Below are 21840 nucleotides of genomic sequence, written 5' to 3'. Positions count from 1 at the left end.
AGGGGCCGTGCGACTCGGTCGGGGTTATTTTGGGCTAATAACGCTGCCAGTGCACAATACCGGTTTCCTTTCGGGGGGAGGACAGGAAATAAATTACGTGCAGTGTGCAGGCGCTGCCCCGGAGACGCCGAACTGTCCGGCTCCCTCCCGCGGCCGCCCGCCCGATTTCCGAGCCGGGGCTACCCGAGGCCACCGGCCCGGCTGCGCCGCCCTCCGCCGCGTGCCTCCACACCGGACAGCACCCCCCGCCCCAGGGAGGCTCGGGGAGTGCCGGGGGTGACGCGCTGCTCATCCTGCCTGGGCTTCCCGGGAGTCAAGCTCTCTCCGGCACTACCGCCCCCCGTCCCGCTCCCCCCGCGCCGCTGGCGAGGCCGGGGCCGGAGGCGGAGCCTGCTCCGCAGGGCAGGCGGAAGGAAAGGGCCGGCCGCAGCCTGGGGGAAGCCGGCGCGCTGCAGGGCCGAGCTCCGCGGACCCGCCGAGCGCCAGGGGAATCAACGGTGCGGCCGGAGCCGAGCGCCGGAGGACCGGCCGTGAACCCGGAGCCGAGCGCCGGGAGCCGGGTGCTGCTTCTGCCGCCGCTGCGGCCGCGCCCCGAGCTATAGCGGTTGTGGCCGGGGCGCGGTGCCGAGCGGCCGGGCCGCTGCCGGTGCCGGTGCCGCCCCGCGCGGCGCAGCCAATGGTGGTCGGCGGGGCGGGCTGCGCCGCGCGGGGCTGCGTTGTGCAACGCGCCGCGCTTTGAAGGCACCATCACCCCTGGGAGGCAGCGCTCACTCGGCATCTGTCACGGCAGGGCGACCGGCTGCGGGCCGGGCCCAGCGCCCCGATGAAGACCCGGCGGGACCGGCCTTCCCAGCGGGCATGAGCCACCCGCGCTAGGAGCGGCGCGTAGCGGTGCCCCGGCGGGCAGGATGGCCCACATGCTGCATGCGGCGGCCCGGCGGGTGCAGTGGAGCAGGGCGGGCGCCGCGAAGAGGGCTGCGTGCCTGCTGGCCGCGGCGTACGGGCTCAAAATCCTCTACCCCATCATCCGCGGGCGTGTGAAGCGGGCGGGCGGCAGAGGCGGCGCGCAGGATGAGAGGGGCCGGGCGGTCCCGCACCGCACAGGCAGCCGGGGCAGGGCCTCCCCGGCCGTGGACGCGGAATTCTTCAAGCAGCTGCTGGAACTCCGCAAACTGTTCTTCCCGAAGCTGGTGAGTGCCGAGCTGGGCTTGCTCTGTCTCCACTCGTTTGCTCTGGTGTCCAGGACCTTCCTCTCCATCTATGTGGCCGCCCTCGATGGAAAAATTGTGAAGAGCATTGTGGAGAAAAAGCCCAGAAGCTTTGTCTTCAAGTTAATCAAGTGGCTGATGATTGCAATCCCAGCCACTTTCGTGAACAGCACCATACGGTACCTGGAGTGCAAGCTGGCCCTCGCCTTCCGCACGCGCCTGGTGGATCACGCCTATGAGACCTACTTTGCCAACCAAACCTACTACAAAGTGATCAGCATGGACGGGCGGCTGGCCAACCCTGACCAGTCCCTCACCGAGGACATAATGATGTTCTCGCAGTCCGTGGCGCATCTCTACTCCAACCTCACCAAGCCCATCCTGGATGTTGTGCTCACCTCCTACACCCTTATCCGCACAGCACGGTCCCGGGGGGCCAACCCCATCGGGCCCACAGTTCTGGCTGGCCTCGTCGTCTATGCCACGGCCCGAGTGCTCAAAGCCTGCTCGCCCAAGTTTGGCAAACTAGTGGCTGAGGAGGCTCACAAGAAGGGCTATCTGCGCTTCATACATTCACGTATCATTGCCAACGTGGAAGAGATTGCCTTTTACCGAGGGCACAAGGTAAGGAGGGGAGAAATTGGAAGCACTGCGGTCGCTCCTGCAGTGCCGGAGGGGACCCATGCTTCCCCTGATACCCTTCTTGTGCACTTTGGGTTCCTCTGACATTTAAACTTGTTTACAGCTTGGCACTTCCCATTTCTTAGGAAATGCCGTCTCACAAGCAGTGTCTGAGGGGAGCAGATCACAGTTCCTTTGAACTCTGGCAGTGTTCTGGTTTTGCAGATGGATCTTATGCTTATCTAGAAAACAATCTACGTTACTCTTTTCCTCCACCCAGTCTGTTCTGATTAACTTTTCCAGACTTCTTTTTTTTTTTTTTCTAATCGTGTGTACAAACCACCATATTTAATTCAGCAGAAATAGCAACAACGGCACACCAGAAAAGTCTAGGGGGAAACTCTGTGATGGCTCAGAGCACACTACAACCTTTGACACTCTTTCACATATCCAAGCAAAGATGTAGTCACCAGTCTTAAAATAGCATAAGTACAGTACTTCTGCAATCACAGTTACATAAACTAGTAGCTTGTTTTAAAGCCACCTTATTAAGGGACTCTTCATATTTTTATTAGAAGTGAATTTCGGCTGTAATACATTTCAAACACAATTGGGAAAAAAAGTTGTTTCTTGCAAGGTAAAAATGAAAGCTGGAAACCAGCTTGAAGTAAAGTTACTCTTTCAGTTCAAGCAATGATTATATAACATAAATGGTTTATTTTTGTAGACACAATCGTTCTCAAAAGCTGCCTGTAATAATGTTTTAAGCGCAGCTAAATTAAGCATTTTCTCAATTCCCACATATATGGGCTTGAACTGAATACATACTGTATTGACTTGCAACTGTCTTTGACTTTGTAAAACTACTGGATAATTCTCTTTTTCCCCAGGCTGCTTGCAAAGACAAGCAGCATTTCAAGAATCAACTCTGCAACTTTAAGTCATTAAAGATAATTGACCCCCAAATGCTTTCCAATATATTTTTCAGTTGCTGTGAAACTATACAGCTGCAGCTTTATTAAAAGGTGAAATCAATCTTATTTTGATTGTTAGAATCAACTGTTGTGACTGCTGTGTTGTTCTTGTATGCATTAGAAATCTTAAAAGGGTTGAAAACCTGCCAGTATTCTGTCGAGGGACAATGGTGTAAATAAGATCCAGATCCACTGACTTCCATAAAGTTGTGCACTTTTGCTGTGAGACTGCAGCACAGTGAGCATAAAGTACCATGGGATTCAGAAGTGACAGCTCTAGCTTCCTGATTATTTAATGTACACATGTGAACATACCTTGTACTACATGTGCATCTTTGTTTAATTGTATAAATTATTTTATTATTTTAACCCTAGGTAGAATTGAAACAACTGCAAAAAAGCTACAAGGATTTGACAGATCAAATGAATCTCATTTTGTCCAAACGTTTATGGTACATCATGATAGAGCAGTTCCTGATGAAGTATGTCTGGAGTAGCTGTGGTATGATCATGGTTGCTGTGCCCATCATCACTGCAACAGGATTTGCAGATGGCGGTAATACTATCTTTTATCTAATTTCTAAATGTTTCTTTAAAGTTATGTCCTCAAAAGACTGTAGTTCCCTTGAGTGCTGTTCACATTGGTTTGTTTTTCACAGACTTTCTTACAACATCTGTGTCTTATGTGTAACTTGTAAGCATAGCAAGTCAGCTAATTAAATGATCCAACTTGGAGTGTGATACATAGTATGAAGTCAGGACTCTGAGGATTCTTGTATCACATGAGATTGTTATTGCAGTCTCCTTTTTCACTAGTCCCTGTTGGAATGGCAGGCTGATTTTTACAGTATCTACTTTTGCAAAATGATACTATGAACTTTCCTAGAGTGCTTATCTTCTTCTTCCATAAACCATACTGTAATTACAGGTAATTATAGATAATTTTTCTCTTACTGTTGACCTGTTGGAAACCGCTGATTTTCCCTGACTTCCTGGGAGAAGATAAAATTCAGATTCCAGGCTAGGGTGGAATAATTTTTGACATCCTATCACAACTTTCCTGGAAGTGAAATGAAACTCAAATAGTGGTGTTAGTGCAGGTGCTATTAAAAATATAAAAAAATCCTATAACATGAATCCTACAAAGTCTTCAGAAGGATCATGATGTTCTAAATTGTGTACTTTGAATTAGGAATGAGTGAATTCTTTTTTGTGCAGTAGTTCTGTTTCTTTCTTGGATGTTCCAAATCAAGACTGTCCAAGTGGACAAGCTTGGTGTCAGCTGTAGGATGGCTTCATGCAGTGCCCACATTTGGTTGGCACAAGGTTTAGCTGCCTCACTGAAAAGTTTTGCTGGAGCATGGCTGGGTGCTCAGCTCTCTGAGCTGCTGCCCATCACGTGGCTTAGGAGAGCACTACGTGGCTGGCATCCTGGGAACAGCTTCAAAAATATCAGGATGTCTTGTTCCAAACTGAAGAGGCTGTATGAAGGCATTTCACCTCACGGTGAAGGTTATCAGCACAACAGAGAAAGTGATAAGAGTCTTTCTGCTAAGATGGGAATGGGTGCAATCAAGAAAAGGAGCATTTAACCACATGTTGTAAATATCTCCTTGGTATTAGAGCATGAATAAAATAGGACTCATATTCATGCTAAACTAAATAACATTCCTGTTACTCATGTTTGTTCTTTTGTTAAATACATTTCAAATGTGGGAGAAAACAAAAATGCAGCAAGTGGCTCACGTTGTAAAACAGAATCATATTTGTTACTAGCAACCTAAACTGTTAAAACATGGGGTTTATTATTGAGTCCTGGGACTTACCATAATGGTAGTTCATAAACATAATACTAGCAGCACTGTCAAGACCGGTTTGAGGTATTACAGGTATTCAAAGAATCAAGCACACCTGAAATTACCAGTGACCTGCTTGGGAAAACAGTGCTTTTTGCCTCAGTGGATCAGACACAAGTTTGTTTACATCTGGAGGAAGAGGTAGTCAATTTATAGCTTTAGGATGAATCAAAAGAGTCAGGGGTATGTACAGAGCTGGTACCGTGGCCAGACTTGACACTACAGGTGTAAAGCCATAGATTTTGTACACTTCTTCAGGGAGGAGAAAGAAAAACAATAATTCTTCATTAATGAGAAAAAAAAAACTCCTTTGACAGTGATATTTCTGACTGAAATTTTAAAATGTTGTTATATATTTCAATGAAGAATTTAGGTGGCAAAGACAAGATTCCTGTTTGATAATTTGATAATTCCTGTTTGATTTCTCATTCTTTTTGTATTAAACCATTTACATTCCAAATGTTATGTCTCAATTTATGGAGAGTAACTATTTTTTGAAGCAAGATTTTGCTTTCTCTAGACACAGTGAAAATTTATTTTTGTTTATAAAATAAGTGTGACTATCAATTAAATGGATGAAGAGGAAAATGGAAATGTTAGTTTCTGTATGAAACAGAGACAGTGTCAAAATGCAATACTTTTAAACACAAGAGACCAGCCTTATGAACAATGTTTTGGACAAAAAGTTCAAGAAAAATTATATTGGTGGGTTATATAATAGAAGAGCTTGTGGTTTTGGGCTGTGAAGTGCTCATAAATTCTATATAATTTCTATTTTTAAAATACCCCTAAATTGACTGATGCAGTGGCTTGTAGGGGATCCTTAAACTCCTGCTAGATGAGCTGGCCTGGGTGCTGGAAGCAGCCATCAGTAAATACTGCATTTACATTAAGGAGGAATGCTGCATCAATGTAGTTAAGCCATACCTGACTCCTACATGATTTAATTGTGGTAGTTCTACATAGCATAGGCTGCATGTCCTATAAGCCCAACAAGATCAGCAAAAATTGCTTGTTTCAGAAATAAACAAATTTCAATTCCCCTTTTACTAATGAATTAGCTGAATTCTCCCTGTTCACTAAATGCATTCTTCTTGGAGTGGAAATAACTTTAAAAAGTGAGAGCCACATCAGTTAGAATTTTGTATTCTTTCCTTTGCAAGAGCTTTTTGTAAGAGCTGTCCTGTATGTTTTTTTAAAAGCATGTCTCTTGTTATGTCTCAGCAAGATTGCATACAACTGGTTGACAGTGTGTTGATGTAGAACTGAAGTGAAAAAACATCATAATTTAATCCAGGAAAAATAACGTAGGTGTTCTGTGTGTATGTATATATACACACATATGATGTAGCAATTTTTAAAAGTTTTTCATTAATTATTTCACTGTATTTCAGTGAAATAATTCAGTGTAATAATTATTTTAATAACTATTGCAGTTTATTTCTCTGTAATAATAAATAATAATAAAACAATTAATATTTATTTATTAATACATATATAATTAGATAATTATTCCAGTATATTTCACTGTAATACAGTGTATTTCAGTGTTTTTCATTGATCTAGTTACGCAGGAATACCTTTATGGATGTGTGAATGAAAACAAAATAGCATTTAGGTTTAACTAATAAACATAGAAAGATACATCTGGCTTTGGTACTGCCTGTAGATTTTCAGACACCAGATTTCTAGAATATGATCTGTCGGGGAAGTGAGAGTAAGAAAATGCTATTTGCTCTACTCTTGCATTGCTTGACTTAGCCCATGAAATTCATGGTCGCATTACACCTGCAAGTAATTCCTCCTAGATTTTCTTGATCATGAGCACTGTGAAAATACGGATATTAGCAGCAATTGCTAGTACAGGAGTTGCCACAGTGGACCCACCTATTACCCTGCCTAGCATGATTCCTAGCATCAGCTTAGTTTAAAAAAGAAACTTAGAAAAAACTTTACAAACTTTAGGGAAAAAAGTAATATTCAGATCCCATTCTGCAGAAGATTTAAGCAATATATGGAGATACATATAAAGTTATGTGATGCAGAAGACCCTTTAGATCTTTCATTGTAAATCTTTTGTGTGGAAAATCTCTAAGAGTGGTTTACTGCACCACTGGTTTACTACACCAGTGATTTGTAGTTGCAATTATAAACACTGAAACAACATTTAGCCTTAAAATAGTCAGCCACTTCTTTTTAAATCTTGTTTCTTTCAGGAAACAAACCTTGTAAGTTCAATCTATGGGACCCATGGTAGCAAGGTGGTAAATGTAGATATGTAAAATATACTTGCTTCTCATGTATCTTCTATAAATTGTGCTGCTGTTTTCTCCTTGCCTAATGCTGCTGACATTCTTATGAGACAAGTCCTTTCTTTGGAGCAAGAGTATTCTTGTTAACAGGATCCAGTGTCATAAATAAAGCCTCACAACTTTGTTCTGAGGTCAGATGAAGAAAGAAACTTAATTGTGAGGGAAGAGTTATCCTACTGAAACCATGCCTTTGATACCAAAGAGTTTATTGCTTTCTTACAGAAATATAATCGTGTTGCCAGATTTACACAAATGTGAATGGTTCCTTCTACATGAAGTCAGTAAATAAGGCTGAAAATTAATAATCGCAAAAATGTTAAAAATTATGTTAAAAATCTGTTTCAGATAATTTCTTGGGTTTCACTTTTTTCATACTTTGAAAAATTTATGGTTTGTGATGATACATTAAAAAGAAAATGATCCATGTAGATAAACAGATAAAATAATATGATGTTTTGCCTAGCAAGGTGAATTCCATATGCTCCCACTTATTCTTTTTGACCAAGCTATGGTAGTTATATTCACCAGTTCTTTCTGAAAGGTTGTCTTCATAGAGTTAACTTCTTCTTAAAAAAAAACCAAAAACCTGCTCTATAATAGCTCACATTGCAATAATAATTTAGTTTGTAGAGATAATTTTCTGCAGAATATTTTAACAAAAATTTTTTTTTTTTTTACATTCAGAGTTGGAAGATGGCCAGAAACAGGCAATGGTTAGTGAAAGAACAGAAGCTTTTACTACATCACGCAACTTGCTGATTTCTGGAGCAGATGCTATTGAAAGAATTATGTCTTCATACAAAGAGGTACTGTACATCCTGCATGCATGAAACAGAAGAGGAAAAAAAATAAAAACTATTTATGTTTAATATAAAATATTAAAAAAATAGTGCAGTTTTTAAAGGCAAATTCTATCGCAACTAAATCCATGGAGATCTTTGAACTGGTAGTTTGATCTTTAGGGCTAAGTTGACAAAGAGTCTAAAGTGCATAGTTGCCTGTATGGTGCAAAGTGTAGATGTCATTTTTAATACTTGTGTTCAGGTGTCATCAGAGGGTGATACAAGTTCCTGGAATGTCAGTGATAAAGGTTCAAATTCCTCTTCTGTTTGAAGCACAGACCTGAATTTGGGCTGTCTGCCTTGAGTATACTGGGACTCTTCTGTTGGAAGTGTCATGAAAGCATATAATAGTTCAACTGTAAGAGTCTTTAAAGGTCTTTTAGTCCAACCCCATCATGAGCAGGAACATCTTCAACTACTATTGGTTTGCTCAGAGTCCCGTCCAACCTGACCTTGAATGTTTCCAGAGATGGGGTATCTCCATCTCATTAGGCAACCTGTTTCTATATGAAGAACAAGGAGAATTGAATACTTATTTCTGGGTTACATAAACTGTAAAGCTGTTTGCAGTATCTTGTCAACCTGTTAAATTGTAAATAATTTTTCAAAATAGAGAAATTTTAGCAGGAAAAAGTTCACCTTGGGAGTACAAGTAGTCTAGAAGTACAGAATGTTCATCTAGAAGATCAGAGATGTAGTTTCAGGTCCATACCCAAATTCCAGTAGAGCTCGGCTTTGATCTGTTGTCTATCTTGTGGATTTCTTTAAACGGCAGCTGTTAAGCCAAAGAAATGTGAGGCAGTGCTGTTAATCTCAACATTTCCTTCTGAATGTTTGTTCTTCATATTTTTATTGGTGTTTGCTCATCCCTTTGGGGGGAACCCTTTTTCCCAGTGCAGCGTGAGGAGGGATGCATTAGCTAGGCAGATAATAAAAGACTATGGATTCTGTTATTTGAAATCCAGCCATAAAAGCTACAGCTTTTTAAATTGTCAGAGGAGGGGTAGTTTGGCACCTTCAGACACAGACTTTGACAAAACCAGAGTCTGTGCTGTTTTCAGAAGTCCTTCTAATGGGCTATAATTTTTGACCTACACTCTTTTAGCTGTTCCCCTGCTTGATCTCTGCTCCAAGATACTGCCAGATAACCTGATATACACTGATGTAATAATCTATTTTCTTTTCAGCATTTAAGTAATTTACATAATGTACATGAGGAATTAAAAAAATAGTGGTTTTATTTTTTGGCAAAAAAAGTACCCACAAAACAGTACAGGAAGAACTGAACTAACACACTTTGTCTACAACATGGTGAGATATTAATCTGGACAACATGAGACCAAAGAGCAGTTCTGTGAATTTCCATCTTAATTTTGCAGTTACACTTCTCTTCAAGAGACACTGCAGTACTTCAACCACATTGTCATTCCCATTTTATGATTCAGGCAGTTTCCAAAGGATAGTGTACTTCAACCCACATCAAGTGGTAGTGCAGTTCCAGTTCTTGCCCACCTTCTCCACCAAGGCAGCCTCCTTCAAGTCAGTGTAATTCACTGTGCAGATGAGGTGGGCTCAACTTTCCTTTGCAGTCAATAGTTTAGGTGGTAGCATTTAGTGTTTGAACATACTATTTTCTACAGTCATGGTATAGAAGCTTACCACACAGTGGTTCTCCTGGGGTGCAGCTGGCACAGTTTCATTTATCACATGCAGGATTCTCTCCATCATCCTCCAGTGAAATGATAGCCATGTGGCCAGAACTAGCACTCACTTCAGAGACTGGCACAAATAAGGAAATTTACAGAAAAATTATGGATTTATTTCCAGTTATTTCAAATAATCTTGGAATTGTGTACACCATAATGGATGAACTCAGTCATGGGTGTACGTATTTAACCACAGCAAACCATGGATTTTATAATCTTGATCTAATTTTGTTGCTATTCTTGTCCTCTCTGCATTTTGTATAAAGATGTATCCTTTTAAAACCATCTAATAATACATTTAAAATAAAAGGCCTTGGCTTAATTCTTTTCTACCATTAGATGAAGGCAGTTCTTTGGGAGTTCTTAAATAGCCCAAGAATATGAAGTTACAAGGTCAGAGATCTGTTGTTTGTCTTCACCAGGTGAAAAATGTGACAAATGGACCAAAACAAAAAAATGGAGAAAGCCTTTTAAGAGACTTCAGCATCTTAAAAATACCCAGTTCTGTTCTAAGGTGTCAGATTTAGCATGGAGTTGATAGAAGACTCACTTCTGGTTTGTACTGTATTTTAGGTTAGGATGCCTGGGTGCTGCCTCTTTTACACAGAAAAGCACACTTCTCCCACATGAGGTTTCTGGAATAAAACAAGTAAACATAAGTAATTATAGATGCCATTTTTTTCTCACTTCTGTGGACTTTATTTTTGCTGGAAAATGCAAAGATTTTTTTTTTCTTTGTGTACCAGTCTCTTTGTTTTCAGATATGTTAGTAGCTGCTCTCTGTTCATTGAAGACTACAGAAATGAGCAGTCTCTACAGCCTCTTCATTTATTTGGGTTATCATAGTTTACATGGGCTTAACTCAAACTGTCCTTTCTGCTGATTGGTAGAGGCTACAGGTGGCATATGGGTTAGCACAGAATTTCAAGGAATGAAAATGAATGGTTGTTGACCTACATTGTTGCTCATGTTGATCTTTGGCCAAACATTTAGTTTGTAGAATTTGTGAAGTATAACTGAAATGAAGTGTTTGTTGTTTCTCAGGTCACTGAGCTAGCAGGCTACACTGCCCGTGTCTACAACATGTTTTCAGTCTTTGACGAGGTGAAGAGAGGCATCTACAAAAGAACTGCTGTTATTCAAGCATCTTTAAACAACAGCAGGAGTGAAGATAAAGCAGAGTTACACATTGATGGGCCTTTAGAAATCAAAGGTAATTAATTTATATTTGTATGAATTTCCCAGGGGCAGTGGGGGAGGCATGGTGCAGTGGGACAAGAGGTGAACAGAGGGTTTTTTTTCCTGTAACTAATCAGCCTCTCAGCCTTAATGCCCCAGAGACCATGTTGCCTTTCATTTTAACCCCCTGCTACCTTATAACTCTGTCCTTATGGTGTGCTTTTCTAATACACAAAATGGCTCAAATGTTTTTTGTAAAAACTTTCTGTGAAAAGTCATTTCAACTATACTATTATATGTGATGGTGATGTTAGCATTCTTACACTGACAGTGCTGTTTTCCTCAGACTGTTCATTTTTTTTGGAAAGCTGAGACTGTAACATTTTCATCTTCAACCATCACATTATTTTGTTTGAGGTAGGAGGAAAAAAGACAGATTAGTTCAGTATTTTTTCTCAAAAAAGCTATGTTTTCCACAATTAAGGATTAGCCTGCGCTCATTTTTTGATAATTTAATGGGAATCTTCAACTGAAAATGACAACTTTAGCCTTCTTTTCACCTCCCAAATGATCTGATCAATATATACTTTTTCCCTCCTGACCCCATCCTGTGTCTTTATGGTGCCACTGTCTTTCTGTCTCTACCCTCCCTGAATGTTTTCTGTGTACATCCATTTCTTACTGTGCTCCATTGTGTGCCACCTCTCTCTGCGTCTTGCATCCAGCTTCTCTCTGAGGTACTCAAAGGCAGGTTTTTGCAATGGGTTTTTCGTCATTTTCCCAACATACCATTTCTGCTGCTGCCCTCTGTGGTGTTGAAAAGCCTCATTCTTTTCCTTTAGCTTTTGAAAAGTTAAGGCTCAGTAGAGTTATAGGCCCCAAAGGGTTCTTTGTGAAATAACTTCTTGCAGTGATTTCAACAGTGCTGCCCTTCAGCTCGTATTTCTCAAAAGTCCTCTGACAAGGTTCATCATAACAAAGTGTGATACAGTGTGGTGGATAGGTATGGAAATAGCTGATGTAGTCTTGTAGATCTTGGTAATACTTGGCTGATGTTAAAAGAAATAGCATTTTATAACTGTTGCATTTTGTCGTGTACATGAGAAAAAGTTTGTAGTTCCTGGAGCAACCAAGTAATTTGGGGGCTCTTTTTAGATAATTGTTTTAAACCAAAACCAAATACAGTTCAGATATGCGAGTGTGCTCTTCATGTTCCCTTTAGGTCTACTATATCTAAACCCTACTCCTCTTTTCTCTGCAACATTTTCCCAAGTTTTCCTTCCCCTATAGTCACTTTTCATCCAGTCTGAATTCCTCCTAAAGCCATGGTGACTAGCATTTGCTGTTGTGTAGTTGTAGCTCTCAGAGGCAGCTAGCCAAGACCAAGCATTGTGCACAAGGATTTAAGAAGAATTTAGGCCAGATGAATCTAGGCCACAGGCTCCACACTTTTTATGACAAGTGCTATTGTAATACTGGTTTTCCTCCCTTCTTTCGGTCGCAATACTTTAGAAATCCCTGAAGAGTCTATTGCATGTGGATAAAAGTACACGTGGTCGCATACTCATATGTGTCTGCATTGCTAGAGGAGAAAAATCACAACATTCAGCTTCCCCAATGGCTCTTTGAACACATAATACTTATTTCCTTTTGAATCATGCAGTATAAGTCTTTGTAACTAAGCAATGTCTATTTTGTGCTTTGCATTTACTGTTGTAAGAGTGTGAAAATGTGAAAATGTTAATAATATTTTACAGATAATAACATTGCCTTGTAGCATATTTAATAATTCATTATTTAAAAAATCAGATAGAATTTTGTATGTCGTACAAATACTGTCAAATTGCATTTCTGATTATACAAATATACTTTAAAAGCGTGCTAAAGTTGCAATCAAATGCTATGAAGTTATGATAAGTAAATGAGAATTAAGTTTACTTAGTTTGTACTAGTTGACTATATTTTATCATTGATTTATTTTAACTACAATGTCCCCACTCTATCAGAGTAATTTCTTTTTAACAGAAAAATACTTTTTTCCTCATAATCTCATGCTGTTTTAAGTAAAACTTATTTTATGAAAAGAGAGCTCTTGGACTGATACATGGTATAAAAATTTCTACCTAGGTTGTTATAGTTTGGCAAAGTTGAAAGCAACTGAACAAAAAGCCTCTAAATGAAAAATGTGACACTAAATTTAAGTGAAGGAAATGCTACCAGAGCCTTTTATAATTAACTAACTAACTAACTTGGTCTTTGTTACATTTTTCTTTATTTATAGATTAGTTTAAATTATAAGTAAACAGCTTTCTAATACAAAGAGAAATATCTTTCCTTTGCATCTTGTTTATAAAGTTAATTTCTAATATTTTTCTAGGAATCCAGCTGTTGGTTTCTCTTAGACAGGACCATTAACAGGTGACCGAGAAGTTAGTTTCATTCTTCTACTGTTTCCAGGACAGTTAATATCAAAGTCCTTGTATTACAGAGTATCCAGATGTCCAACAGAGACTGTATATTTAATTTTCCAGAAATCCAAATCCCAGGTGTATCTACCTGACTGAAATGTTATGTAAGTCTCTGCAAATACTTACAAGACACATTTACAGTGTCTGTGGCACCAAAAAGAGATGGAAGCAAGCCACTGAATGTTTTCTCCTTTGGTCTCATTACTGGAGGAGACTGAAAGGTGCTCTGACTTTCAGAGCTGGTAGTGACTCCTAATTAAATCCTCAAAAGAAGGTTTACTGGTTTCTCTGTGGCTAAGGCTGTCCTTGAACTTTTTTACTGTTTGGTATTAAACAGCTATTTAAAACAGAATGCTGAAAATACAAGTAGAATTTGAATGAACACATCTTTATAGTGCGTCACATTTATGATGCATACTGCGCATTGTGTTTAGGATCAAATTTAGGTTTCATTGCGCATTCTTGGCTACTGTTGACAGTGTCTTGCACTAGCTAAGATTTATTATCCAGATTTTCCACTAGGGGAACCTGGAGCACATAAAAGAGCTGTTTCAAACACCAGTCCTTACGTGAAAATATACTCAGTTGTAGCACAGAGGCTGTCACAAGTGATTGCTTAATGGAGGGTTTCACAAACTCTAATTTTTGGGTTTTTTTTTTCTTTCCAGGGAAAGTAATTGATGTTGATCAAGGAATTATTTGTGAAAATGTTCCTATAATTACTCCGAATGGCGATGTGGTGGTTTCCAGACTAAACTTCAAAGTAAGATGATATGCAAGAATCTTCTGATTGTTGCCATCACATTAACATAAACAGCACAGAATTCATATACCTTATGTTAAGTACTTGGAGGAGCATATGGATAAAAGGGGAAGTCCAGAAAGGTAGGCATAGTAGCTCAGTAGAGGCAGACATATGTAGTTTGTCCTGCTCAGAGAAAGAAAAGGGAGGATTTCTGTTGCTGTTGCCTGGTAAAAAACTGACCTAAGGTTTTCAAAGGTGTGTATGAGAGTATGCATCCATCTTTAGTAGATTTCAATCAGATTGGGATGCTTTACTCACAAAGGCTCCTTTAAAAGTCTGAGGCCACAGCAACAGTGAAAAAATCAAAACCATAGTTTTTCTTGATCACTCACAGAGTTTTCTTGAACACTTCATGAAGAGCAGTGCTGACAAATGGCTGACAGCATAGTTCACAAGTCCAGCTGGGGAGATTTATTCAGTAGAAACTTGTATTGTTTTTAAAAACCTGTTCCAGACACCTCTTGGTACTTGCTCACAATTTTAATGAGTGACCTTTACTGAATTATGCCCATATGTATCCTGATCTGATGTTCCAGTGCAGATGTTGTTCTTTTTTAAAAAGAGTTGAAGTTATCAGAAATAAATTTAACAGAAGATCTTTTAATTTAGATAAAGCAGGATGTTCCTTTTCCTTTGAATTAGGAACTAGGAAGAAAGGGTCCTAGCTATGGCAAAACTTGCAACATCTTCAGTGTAGGAATTTCAGAACTGTAAAATTACAACCTCATGATCAAGCAGATATTTCTATTTATTCATTTGTCTCAAGAGACACAAATGAAGAAAATCCAGAAGTCAGTATATTTCTCTAAAACATAGATAATGGCATTGTGATTATGCATAAATATACACTCATATATCCACAGGGTAACAGTCAAGTGAGTAAAAAAAATCCTTGGCATCACAGCCAAGTTAACATAGGTAATTAAGTGGGAAATGGCAATGTGAAATAAATTTTCCAAGTCACACGATTGACCTTCCATATCTGCAGTTAATATCACAGATAGGCACAATATTGCTTAAAACACTTTGAGCCTAATCTGCGTTAGACCAGTTGATTCTGACTGTGATGTATTTACACTGTAATAGAATAGTATTACATATTACATTACATGTATATAATAATACATTACTATAAATACTACTATTGTATATTACTGTAAACATTCGTTTATAGAGATACTCAGATATAATAAAAATATTTTCATGATCTCAGCCTACATATTTTATCTAATTCCACTGTTTCCAGAATAGCTGCATGAATACATGCAGCTAATCAATGAAATTGGTTGATAATTTTATATAAATGTTTATGTAACCCCTTTTAGGGGTCTTAGACTCTCTTGTGCCACATGCACTGTGTAGTAACATCTTTGAATGTTCATCCCCTTTGCAGGTTGAGGAGGGGATGAATCTTTTAATCACTGGACCCAATGGCTGTGGAAAGAGTTCACTCTTCAGAATTTTAAGTGGTCTGTGGCCTGTGTATGAAGGAGTTCTCTACAAGCCCCCTCCACAACACATGTTTTATATACCACAAAGGTATGTGTCTTGCTGAAGGTGATGCCTCTTATCTGGTTACATGAATTTTGGTCCTTCTTCTCACATTTCTAATCTGTGATGTGTACATCCAAGTTAATAGATGGTAAGCACAACCTTAGGTGTGTGAAGAGTGTTTATGGAAAGAGATCTTTTCTCACTGGTGATGCAACATCATTAATCACTGGAAAGGGCTCACATACACTTGTGTTGGAGCCTGTGTTCCTCAGATGGCTAAAGTCCTGGATAGTTGAGATCATGGGAATGGACTAGAGTCTGAAAGAAATTTGAAATAGATCTAGTATATCTCAAATCTGATTTCTTTTAAAACCAAGGATTGTAACAAGGGAGAGTGGTTTAATTCTTAAGTGTCAAAGTAACCGAAACGTAACTTGCACACTGCAAGACCACAATCCCATCCGACAGTAACTGCAAATTGCCTTTTTAATAATACGTGCTCATTTCATTAATGGAAGCTTGGCTTTGTTGTGCTTTCTTTGTACTCTGACAAGCTGTTGGACTCTCAGTACATACTGTTATGCAATTGGTTCTAAAATGTCTCCTTAGAGACCTCTAACTATGTTGTTTTGCTAAAGCAAAGTCAAACACTGAATCTTGCTTCCTGTAGTTAATTTCTGCCCATGGGCAAAAGAAGTATTCATGATCACAGTTTTTAGCCTTGTTTAAAAAGTAGAAGATATTAAAATGAATGGAATCTACTGAACTGATCAGTAGATTTTCCTTGCTGCAGGTGAAGGTAGCAAAGAACACTGCTTTATGATTTTTTCAAATATCTGTATAATTTATTCCTAGCCATTGTCATTTTTCTGATTCACTCAAGACTTTTATTCAGGAGTTTGGAGCAAAATGCTTTATTAAATGTTTTTCAAAACATTATTTCAGAATACCCATTGTACAGAACATTCTTAAAACTGGTTTACTCAGAACAAAAGCTAATCTGAATCTTTTTCTTGAAGAAAATCTTGAGTTTCAGGCACTTCTTCCTCTGTGTGATCCCAGCCCCTGTTCAGATCAGCATGTGTGGCTGGCTTGCTTACAGCTCTTTCCCTTCACTTACGTTCCCTTTATTCTCTGAAAGCAAACAGACTCGCCTTGCATCAGGTGGATTTGCCAAGGTACTGGTTGAGAGGATTGCATCACATCTCTTGGATTTTCATTTCCATAAATGTAGTTCTTTGTTAGCTGCTTCCCCTAACTTTGCAGTGCTGGAATAATTTGTCCAGCGAACCTCTTCTATGAAACATTTCAAAAAGTTTTAGTCATGATACATTCAATATGTTTGCAGCCCTCTGTGACCAAAGCCATGTAGGGATTGGCATATGCAGTCCATCCTAGTAGGATCCCCAACATGAAGGGTCCTGCTGTGATGTCCTTACAGCACCCAAGGGACACTGCCTTAGCTCAGCTCGGTGGCTCTTGGTGAGCTCTGTCATTCCCTTCCCAAGGGACAGAGCAGTGTCTGGGTAAATGGGGCAACAGTGAGTGACAGAGAGGGCTCTTCTGCAAAAGTGCTACACTTTGACTGAAGATTCTGAAGTCTACTCTGCTGGACAATTCAGCTGTGTCAGGGTGCATTTTGTACGCTCAGAAATGTGGCCTGTCACTCATAAGTGTCTCGTGTTTGGACAGGGACTGAGACTGAATCTTGTAGGGATTTCTGGGGTAATGTGGCTGAAGGGGTTGATAAAAGACAAGTTTGTTCAGCTATCCATAAGGATCTCAAATTGCTTTTTTGCCCAATATATTTGTTCTTTGGGCATACAGAGTCTTCGATGAATATCTGAGATACTATGAATTACTTGAAGGGTATCCAGTTTTACCTTGAAGTTTGTACATTTGGGACAAGATTTGCAACAGATCTACTGGAGTTTTAGGGCTTTTTTCTGGATTGCCTTATGTGGTCCAGGTTTTTCTCTTTTTTTTGCCTATAATCTACCTGTGAGTGTTTTAACAGTTCTTTTATTTGTGGACTAAAATAAATCACACATTTACTTGGAGTTTTTGTCTGTCCCTGGCTCCAGTATGCATTTAGAATTTTTGTACTGGTTTGTAAACTGTCCTGAAATCCCCAAATTAAAGAGGTTTGTTTTGTAAGGTCTTGCTGGTGCAACCATTTTGATTATTAACCCTGTGCAAATTGCTGCTTTATCAGGATTACCTTCTGTTTGTTTGTTTTTGTTAGGCATAATTCTGTGAATTCTAGGCTGAAGAATATAGTGCCCTGCCTACATTTCATCATTTTTGTATTTCATCATAACTTTAGGGAAAATAGTTCCTGTCAATCTGGAAAATGTTCTGGAAAAAGTTTCAGACTGCCAGGCTCTGGGACATGGTATGATAGGATCAACCTGGCATCAGCCTATCTCACTGTTTTGTTTGGTGGGTAGGTGAAACTGTGCTACAGCAGAAAGCTTTTGAATTGGTGATGTCCATCGGAGCAGCAGGTTAGGACGACATCCCTGTCGTCCCTGTGTTTATGTATATACATTACATCTCTGGTCTAAGACATAGCAGATGGCTTTCCATTAGTGGACACAGTTACCATTGAAGCATCTGCATTCCTGTGGCTGAGTTTAATTCTGCATCAGCCCATTTTGAGCCAAGTGTGGGAAATCTCGTCTGTACGCATGAATGGTGGAGAATACAGTGACTACTGAGTAACAGAATACCCCACAGTAAATAGGAGCTCACTGAAAAGATTATTTTTTCTTTTCTGTTTTTTAATATTCCAGCATAGTATTCCAGATATGTGTGGGAAATCATGTGTCTTTTTCGAATTCAAAAGCTACATACAAAACTATGATTTATTAAAACATGAATTAGCTCATTGTATACTCCAAATTTCATCCACACTGCAGGCATTTTGCAGTTAGCACTACTTAGTGGTTTGTAGGCTTTAAAACAGCCTTGAGAATCCCTGTCTTTTTGGGGTTTTAGATTACTTACCATAATTATACTGTTTTTTTTTATCTTTTGCTGTGAATCATTGTGAGGGCTTTTTTCTTCCCCTTATATAGGACCAGGCCTTGCAGAATTTATCTATAATCAGTCACAGTTCTGGTGGATGCTGATGTGACAAACTGTCCTTTTGGGAACAGGGTGAGAAAAGCCCAGGAATTTCAGAGGCTCTGCCACTGTCCCTGACAGGCCTGTCCGAGTGGGGAATGGGCAGAAGAGGGGGCAGGCAAAAGAGACAGAGGCATAAAGAGCCTTTAAGCAGTCCAGCATCATTTGGTGCCTGAAGCAGCTTGTTTTTTCGGTGCTAGGAACTGGTCACACCTCAACAAGTTGTCAGATCTCACTGAAGACTCACTAACTGGCAGAGTATGTTCTTACCTCTTCTTCTACTCCTCTCTGTCCCTCTTTTGCAAAGTAAAATTTGTTTGTGTTAACCACCTCTTTGCATTCTTCTTTGAATCAACTGGCCAAGAATGTAGCATGAATGAAAAAACAAACACTTGTGCAACTCTAGTTGGTAAGGAATCACAGTTCAAATCAGAATCAAGAAGCATCATTTTAAATAATAAATAATTAACAAAAGTATGTTGTGGGTAACATGAGTACTGATGCTGAAGATATACCACACACAGAATCACATGCATGGAATCACTAGGTTGGAAAAGACCTTTAAGATCATTGAGTCCAACTCATGCCATAACACCTCAACTAAACCATGGCACTGAGTGCCACATCCTGTCCTATTTTAAACACATCCAGGGATGGTGACTCCACCATCTCCCTGGGCAGACCATTCCAGTACTTTATCATTCTTCCCATAAAAAACTTTTTCCTAATATCTGACTTACATTTCCCTTGGCGCAGCTTGAGACTGTGTTCTCTTGTTCTGTCAGTTGCTGACTGGAGAAGGAGACCAGTCTCCACCTGACTATGCCCACCTTTCAGGAAGTTGTATAGGGTGACACAAGATGTATCTGAAGCACTTCAGGAGTTAACCTTTCCCAGTTTCTGAAATTAGCCCGTTCCTCCAGACTACTTGGGAAGAGACTCCATCTTCATGGAATTAGCTCTAGCATGCAATTCCTCCTAGCATTTACTCCAGCTTTTCTTGCTCTCCAACAAAGTCTCAACCTTTTCAATTGTAAGGAGAAAGATTCTGCTCATATTGGCTCTCTTTTCCTTACTTTGGTATAAAGGCCAACACACCTACATACTTGCAGGTTACCTTGACAACAGCACAGGAATATACCTCAGTATCTGTGCACTGTAAATTGCAGTAAACCTCTAATTATCACTGGATTATTAATATAAATTTTTTATCATTTGCTGCCTGCTGTGTCATGTTGTCTTACTTGCATGGAGGAATGTCTCATGCAGTCTCTGTTAGTTCTGTAACCTTTGATCATGACTCTCGAGTCTTCCTAGCACAACACATATCCAAAATGTCCATCAGCATTTTCTCTGTCTTTCTTGAGGACTGATTCTCATAGAGCCTGGGGAAATGCAGTGTACTTCTTTCTCCTCATCCATTGTCACTGTTCTTCCTCTCCAGCTTGCTTTTACTGTAATTTGTCTATTTTTGTGAGAGGTGTGTTTCTCCAGTAGCATGCATAGTTTCTTTGTTATTCTGTGTGCCATTCTAGTAGAAGGCTTACCCAATTTCTCAGCAGTCACAGCAATGGTCCAATTCTGTATTCTCTCTCTCTTGCTATTGCTCATTCAAATAGATCTCTAACATTTATTTTGTTTAACACCAGGGTTATCAAATGCTTAAAGGGAGGCAACCAAAGACAAACTAGTATTAAATGTTGTTTGTTCTTTGTCATTTAAAATTTATATACCTATATCTTTGTACCTTCTTAATAATCCTAGGACAGAATGGAATAGAACAGTTTAAAGATTTATCTGGGCCTCCTAAGCTGTTTGGTTTTGCATACATCTGCTCTATTTCTGGTATTTTATTTGGGGGTTCATTTAAAAGTCTTTTCCTGTCTGGCATTTTTCCTTCTGTATTCTAAAAATACCCTTGGATACAAAACAAAATTACATCAGCCACAGAGATATTTTTCCTCTCATTAGCTCTGTTGAGTAATCCAAATGTCTGATGTGCTTTGCCTCAGGTAGTCCAAGGATATTCATCATGTGGATGAATGAGGGAAGAATGTTTCAGTTCTAAGTGATAAAAATAATAATAATATATAATAAACAATAATATTATTATTATTTATTGTTATATATAATTTATTATTATATAATAAATAATAATATAAGAAATGTAAATTTTACATTATAAGCACATGAAAATTTGAAGATTATAGTACAACTCAAATATTGTTTTAAGCATGAAGTAGTTAGTAGTGACCACTCTCATCCTGAAACAGTTCTTGAGTATATAAACAATTTAATCTTGCAAAATTGCTGTGGTTCACTTTCAGATACCCTATATGACATATGGAAGTTTGTGCAAATGGAGTATGTATCTATATTGTCCTTCTGTATCAGACTACTTTCTTGTTAATGTGTGGTCTGCTGGAGAAGTAGCCTGAATGAAGTGCTGTGCAAATATGCCTATACGAGTTCTGTTGCCTCATCTCTATTAGATTGGCTCAGATGTCTCTGTCCTGTGTTGTATTTTGCACATCCTAGTTTGTTGTCAGCTAATCCTGCTCTGTCTTTAACTATGATCTTTTCAGTTGAGTCAGGTGGAGTTAAGCTGTACTCTGCACACGCCAATACTGCACCAGCGATTCTCATTGCCCTTCAGCATTTTGCTGATAGTGCATCACCATATTGACTTGTTCCTTTGATACTCTGCCATCAGTTCATGTCATGCTGCACAGATATCTGCTCCCTGGCACGCTGGATCTGTCTGTTGGACTTGCTGTTATCAAGTTCATGATGCTCTTTTTCGATGTGTTTATTTCCAAAGTTCACCACTTATCTGACAGATGAGAAAAAAGTCTTTGGTAGACAAGCATTAACAAAAAACATAACACAACACACTTCATATTGTGTGCAATAGTTTGCACTATTTTGATATAGATATGCTTTAAAGATTGCCTGCTACTTTGTATCTTATTTTTCCTCTTTTGAGATTAATCAGTTCCAGACTGCTTACCTCAGTTCTGCTGTTTGTTAGAAACTGGCCTAGCATCTGAGAGGGCTGTCAGGCTCTCCCCTTGGTCAGGGCACAGCTTCGTCCATTTCATCTTTTTGGCATTCCTATAGAAATGCTTGCACTTATCCTTCCTGATTGAGGAAAGTTCCATCTTACCTCATCTAGAACAGAAAAGTACTTGTCTTGCTGCTCTGTAGGTTGGCCAAAGTTTTGCTTGCTGGGATCTCTGTGAAACC

General features: G+C 39.6%; 1 protein-coding gene across 1 annotated transcript in view; it reads left to right on the top strand.

Annotated features, from left to right (window-relative positions):
* Positions 1 to 722: 722 nt before the first annotated feature.
* LOC131592862 (ATP-binding cassette sub-family D member 2-like) overlaps positions 723 to 21840 on the top strand; it is a 42071-nt gene continuing 20953 nt past the window's right edge. The window contains exons 1-6 of the mRNA XM_058864701.1: positions 723 to 1832; positions 3179 to 3359; positions 7656 to 7777; positions 10564 to 10732; positions 13835 to 13929; positions 15365 to 15510. Coding sequence (XP_058720684.1) covers positions 909 to 1832; positions 3179 to 3359; positions 7656 to 7777; positions 10564 to 10732; positions 13835 to 13929; positions 15365 to 15510 — 1637 coding nt within the window. The 5' untranslated portion in view covers positions 723 to 908. The remainder of the gene's footprint in view (positions 1833 to 3178; positions 3360 to 7655; positions 7778 to 10563; positions 10733 to 13834; positions 13930 to 15364; positions 15511 to 21840) is intronic.

The sequence above is a fragment of the Poecile atricapillus genome, chromosome Z (assembly GCF_030490865.1).
Source record: "Poecile atricapillus isolate bPoeAtr1 chromosome Z, bPoeAtr1.hap1, whole genome shotgun sequence".
Taxonomy (NCBI): domain Eukaryota; kingdom Metazoa; phylum Chordata; class Aves; order Passeriformes; family Paridae; genus Poecile; species Poecile atricapillus.
This window is presented reverse-complemented; position numbering and strand designations above follow the sequence as displayed.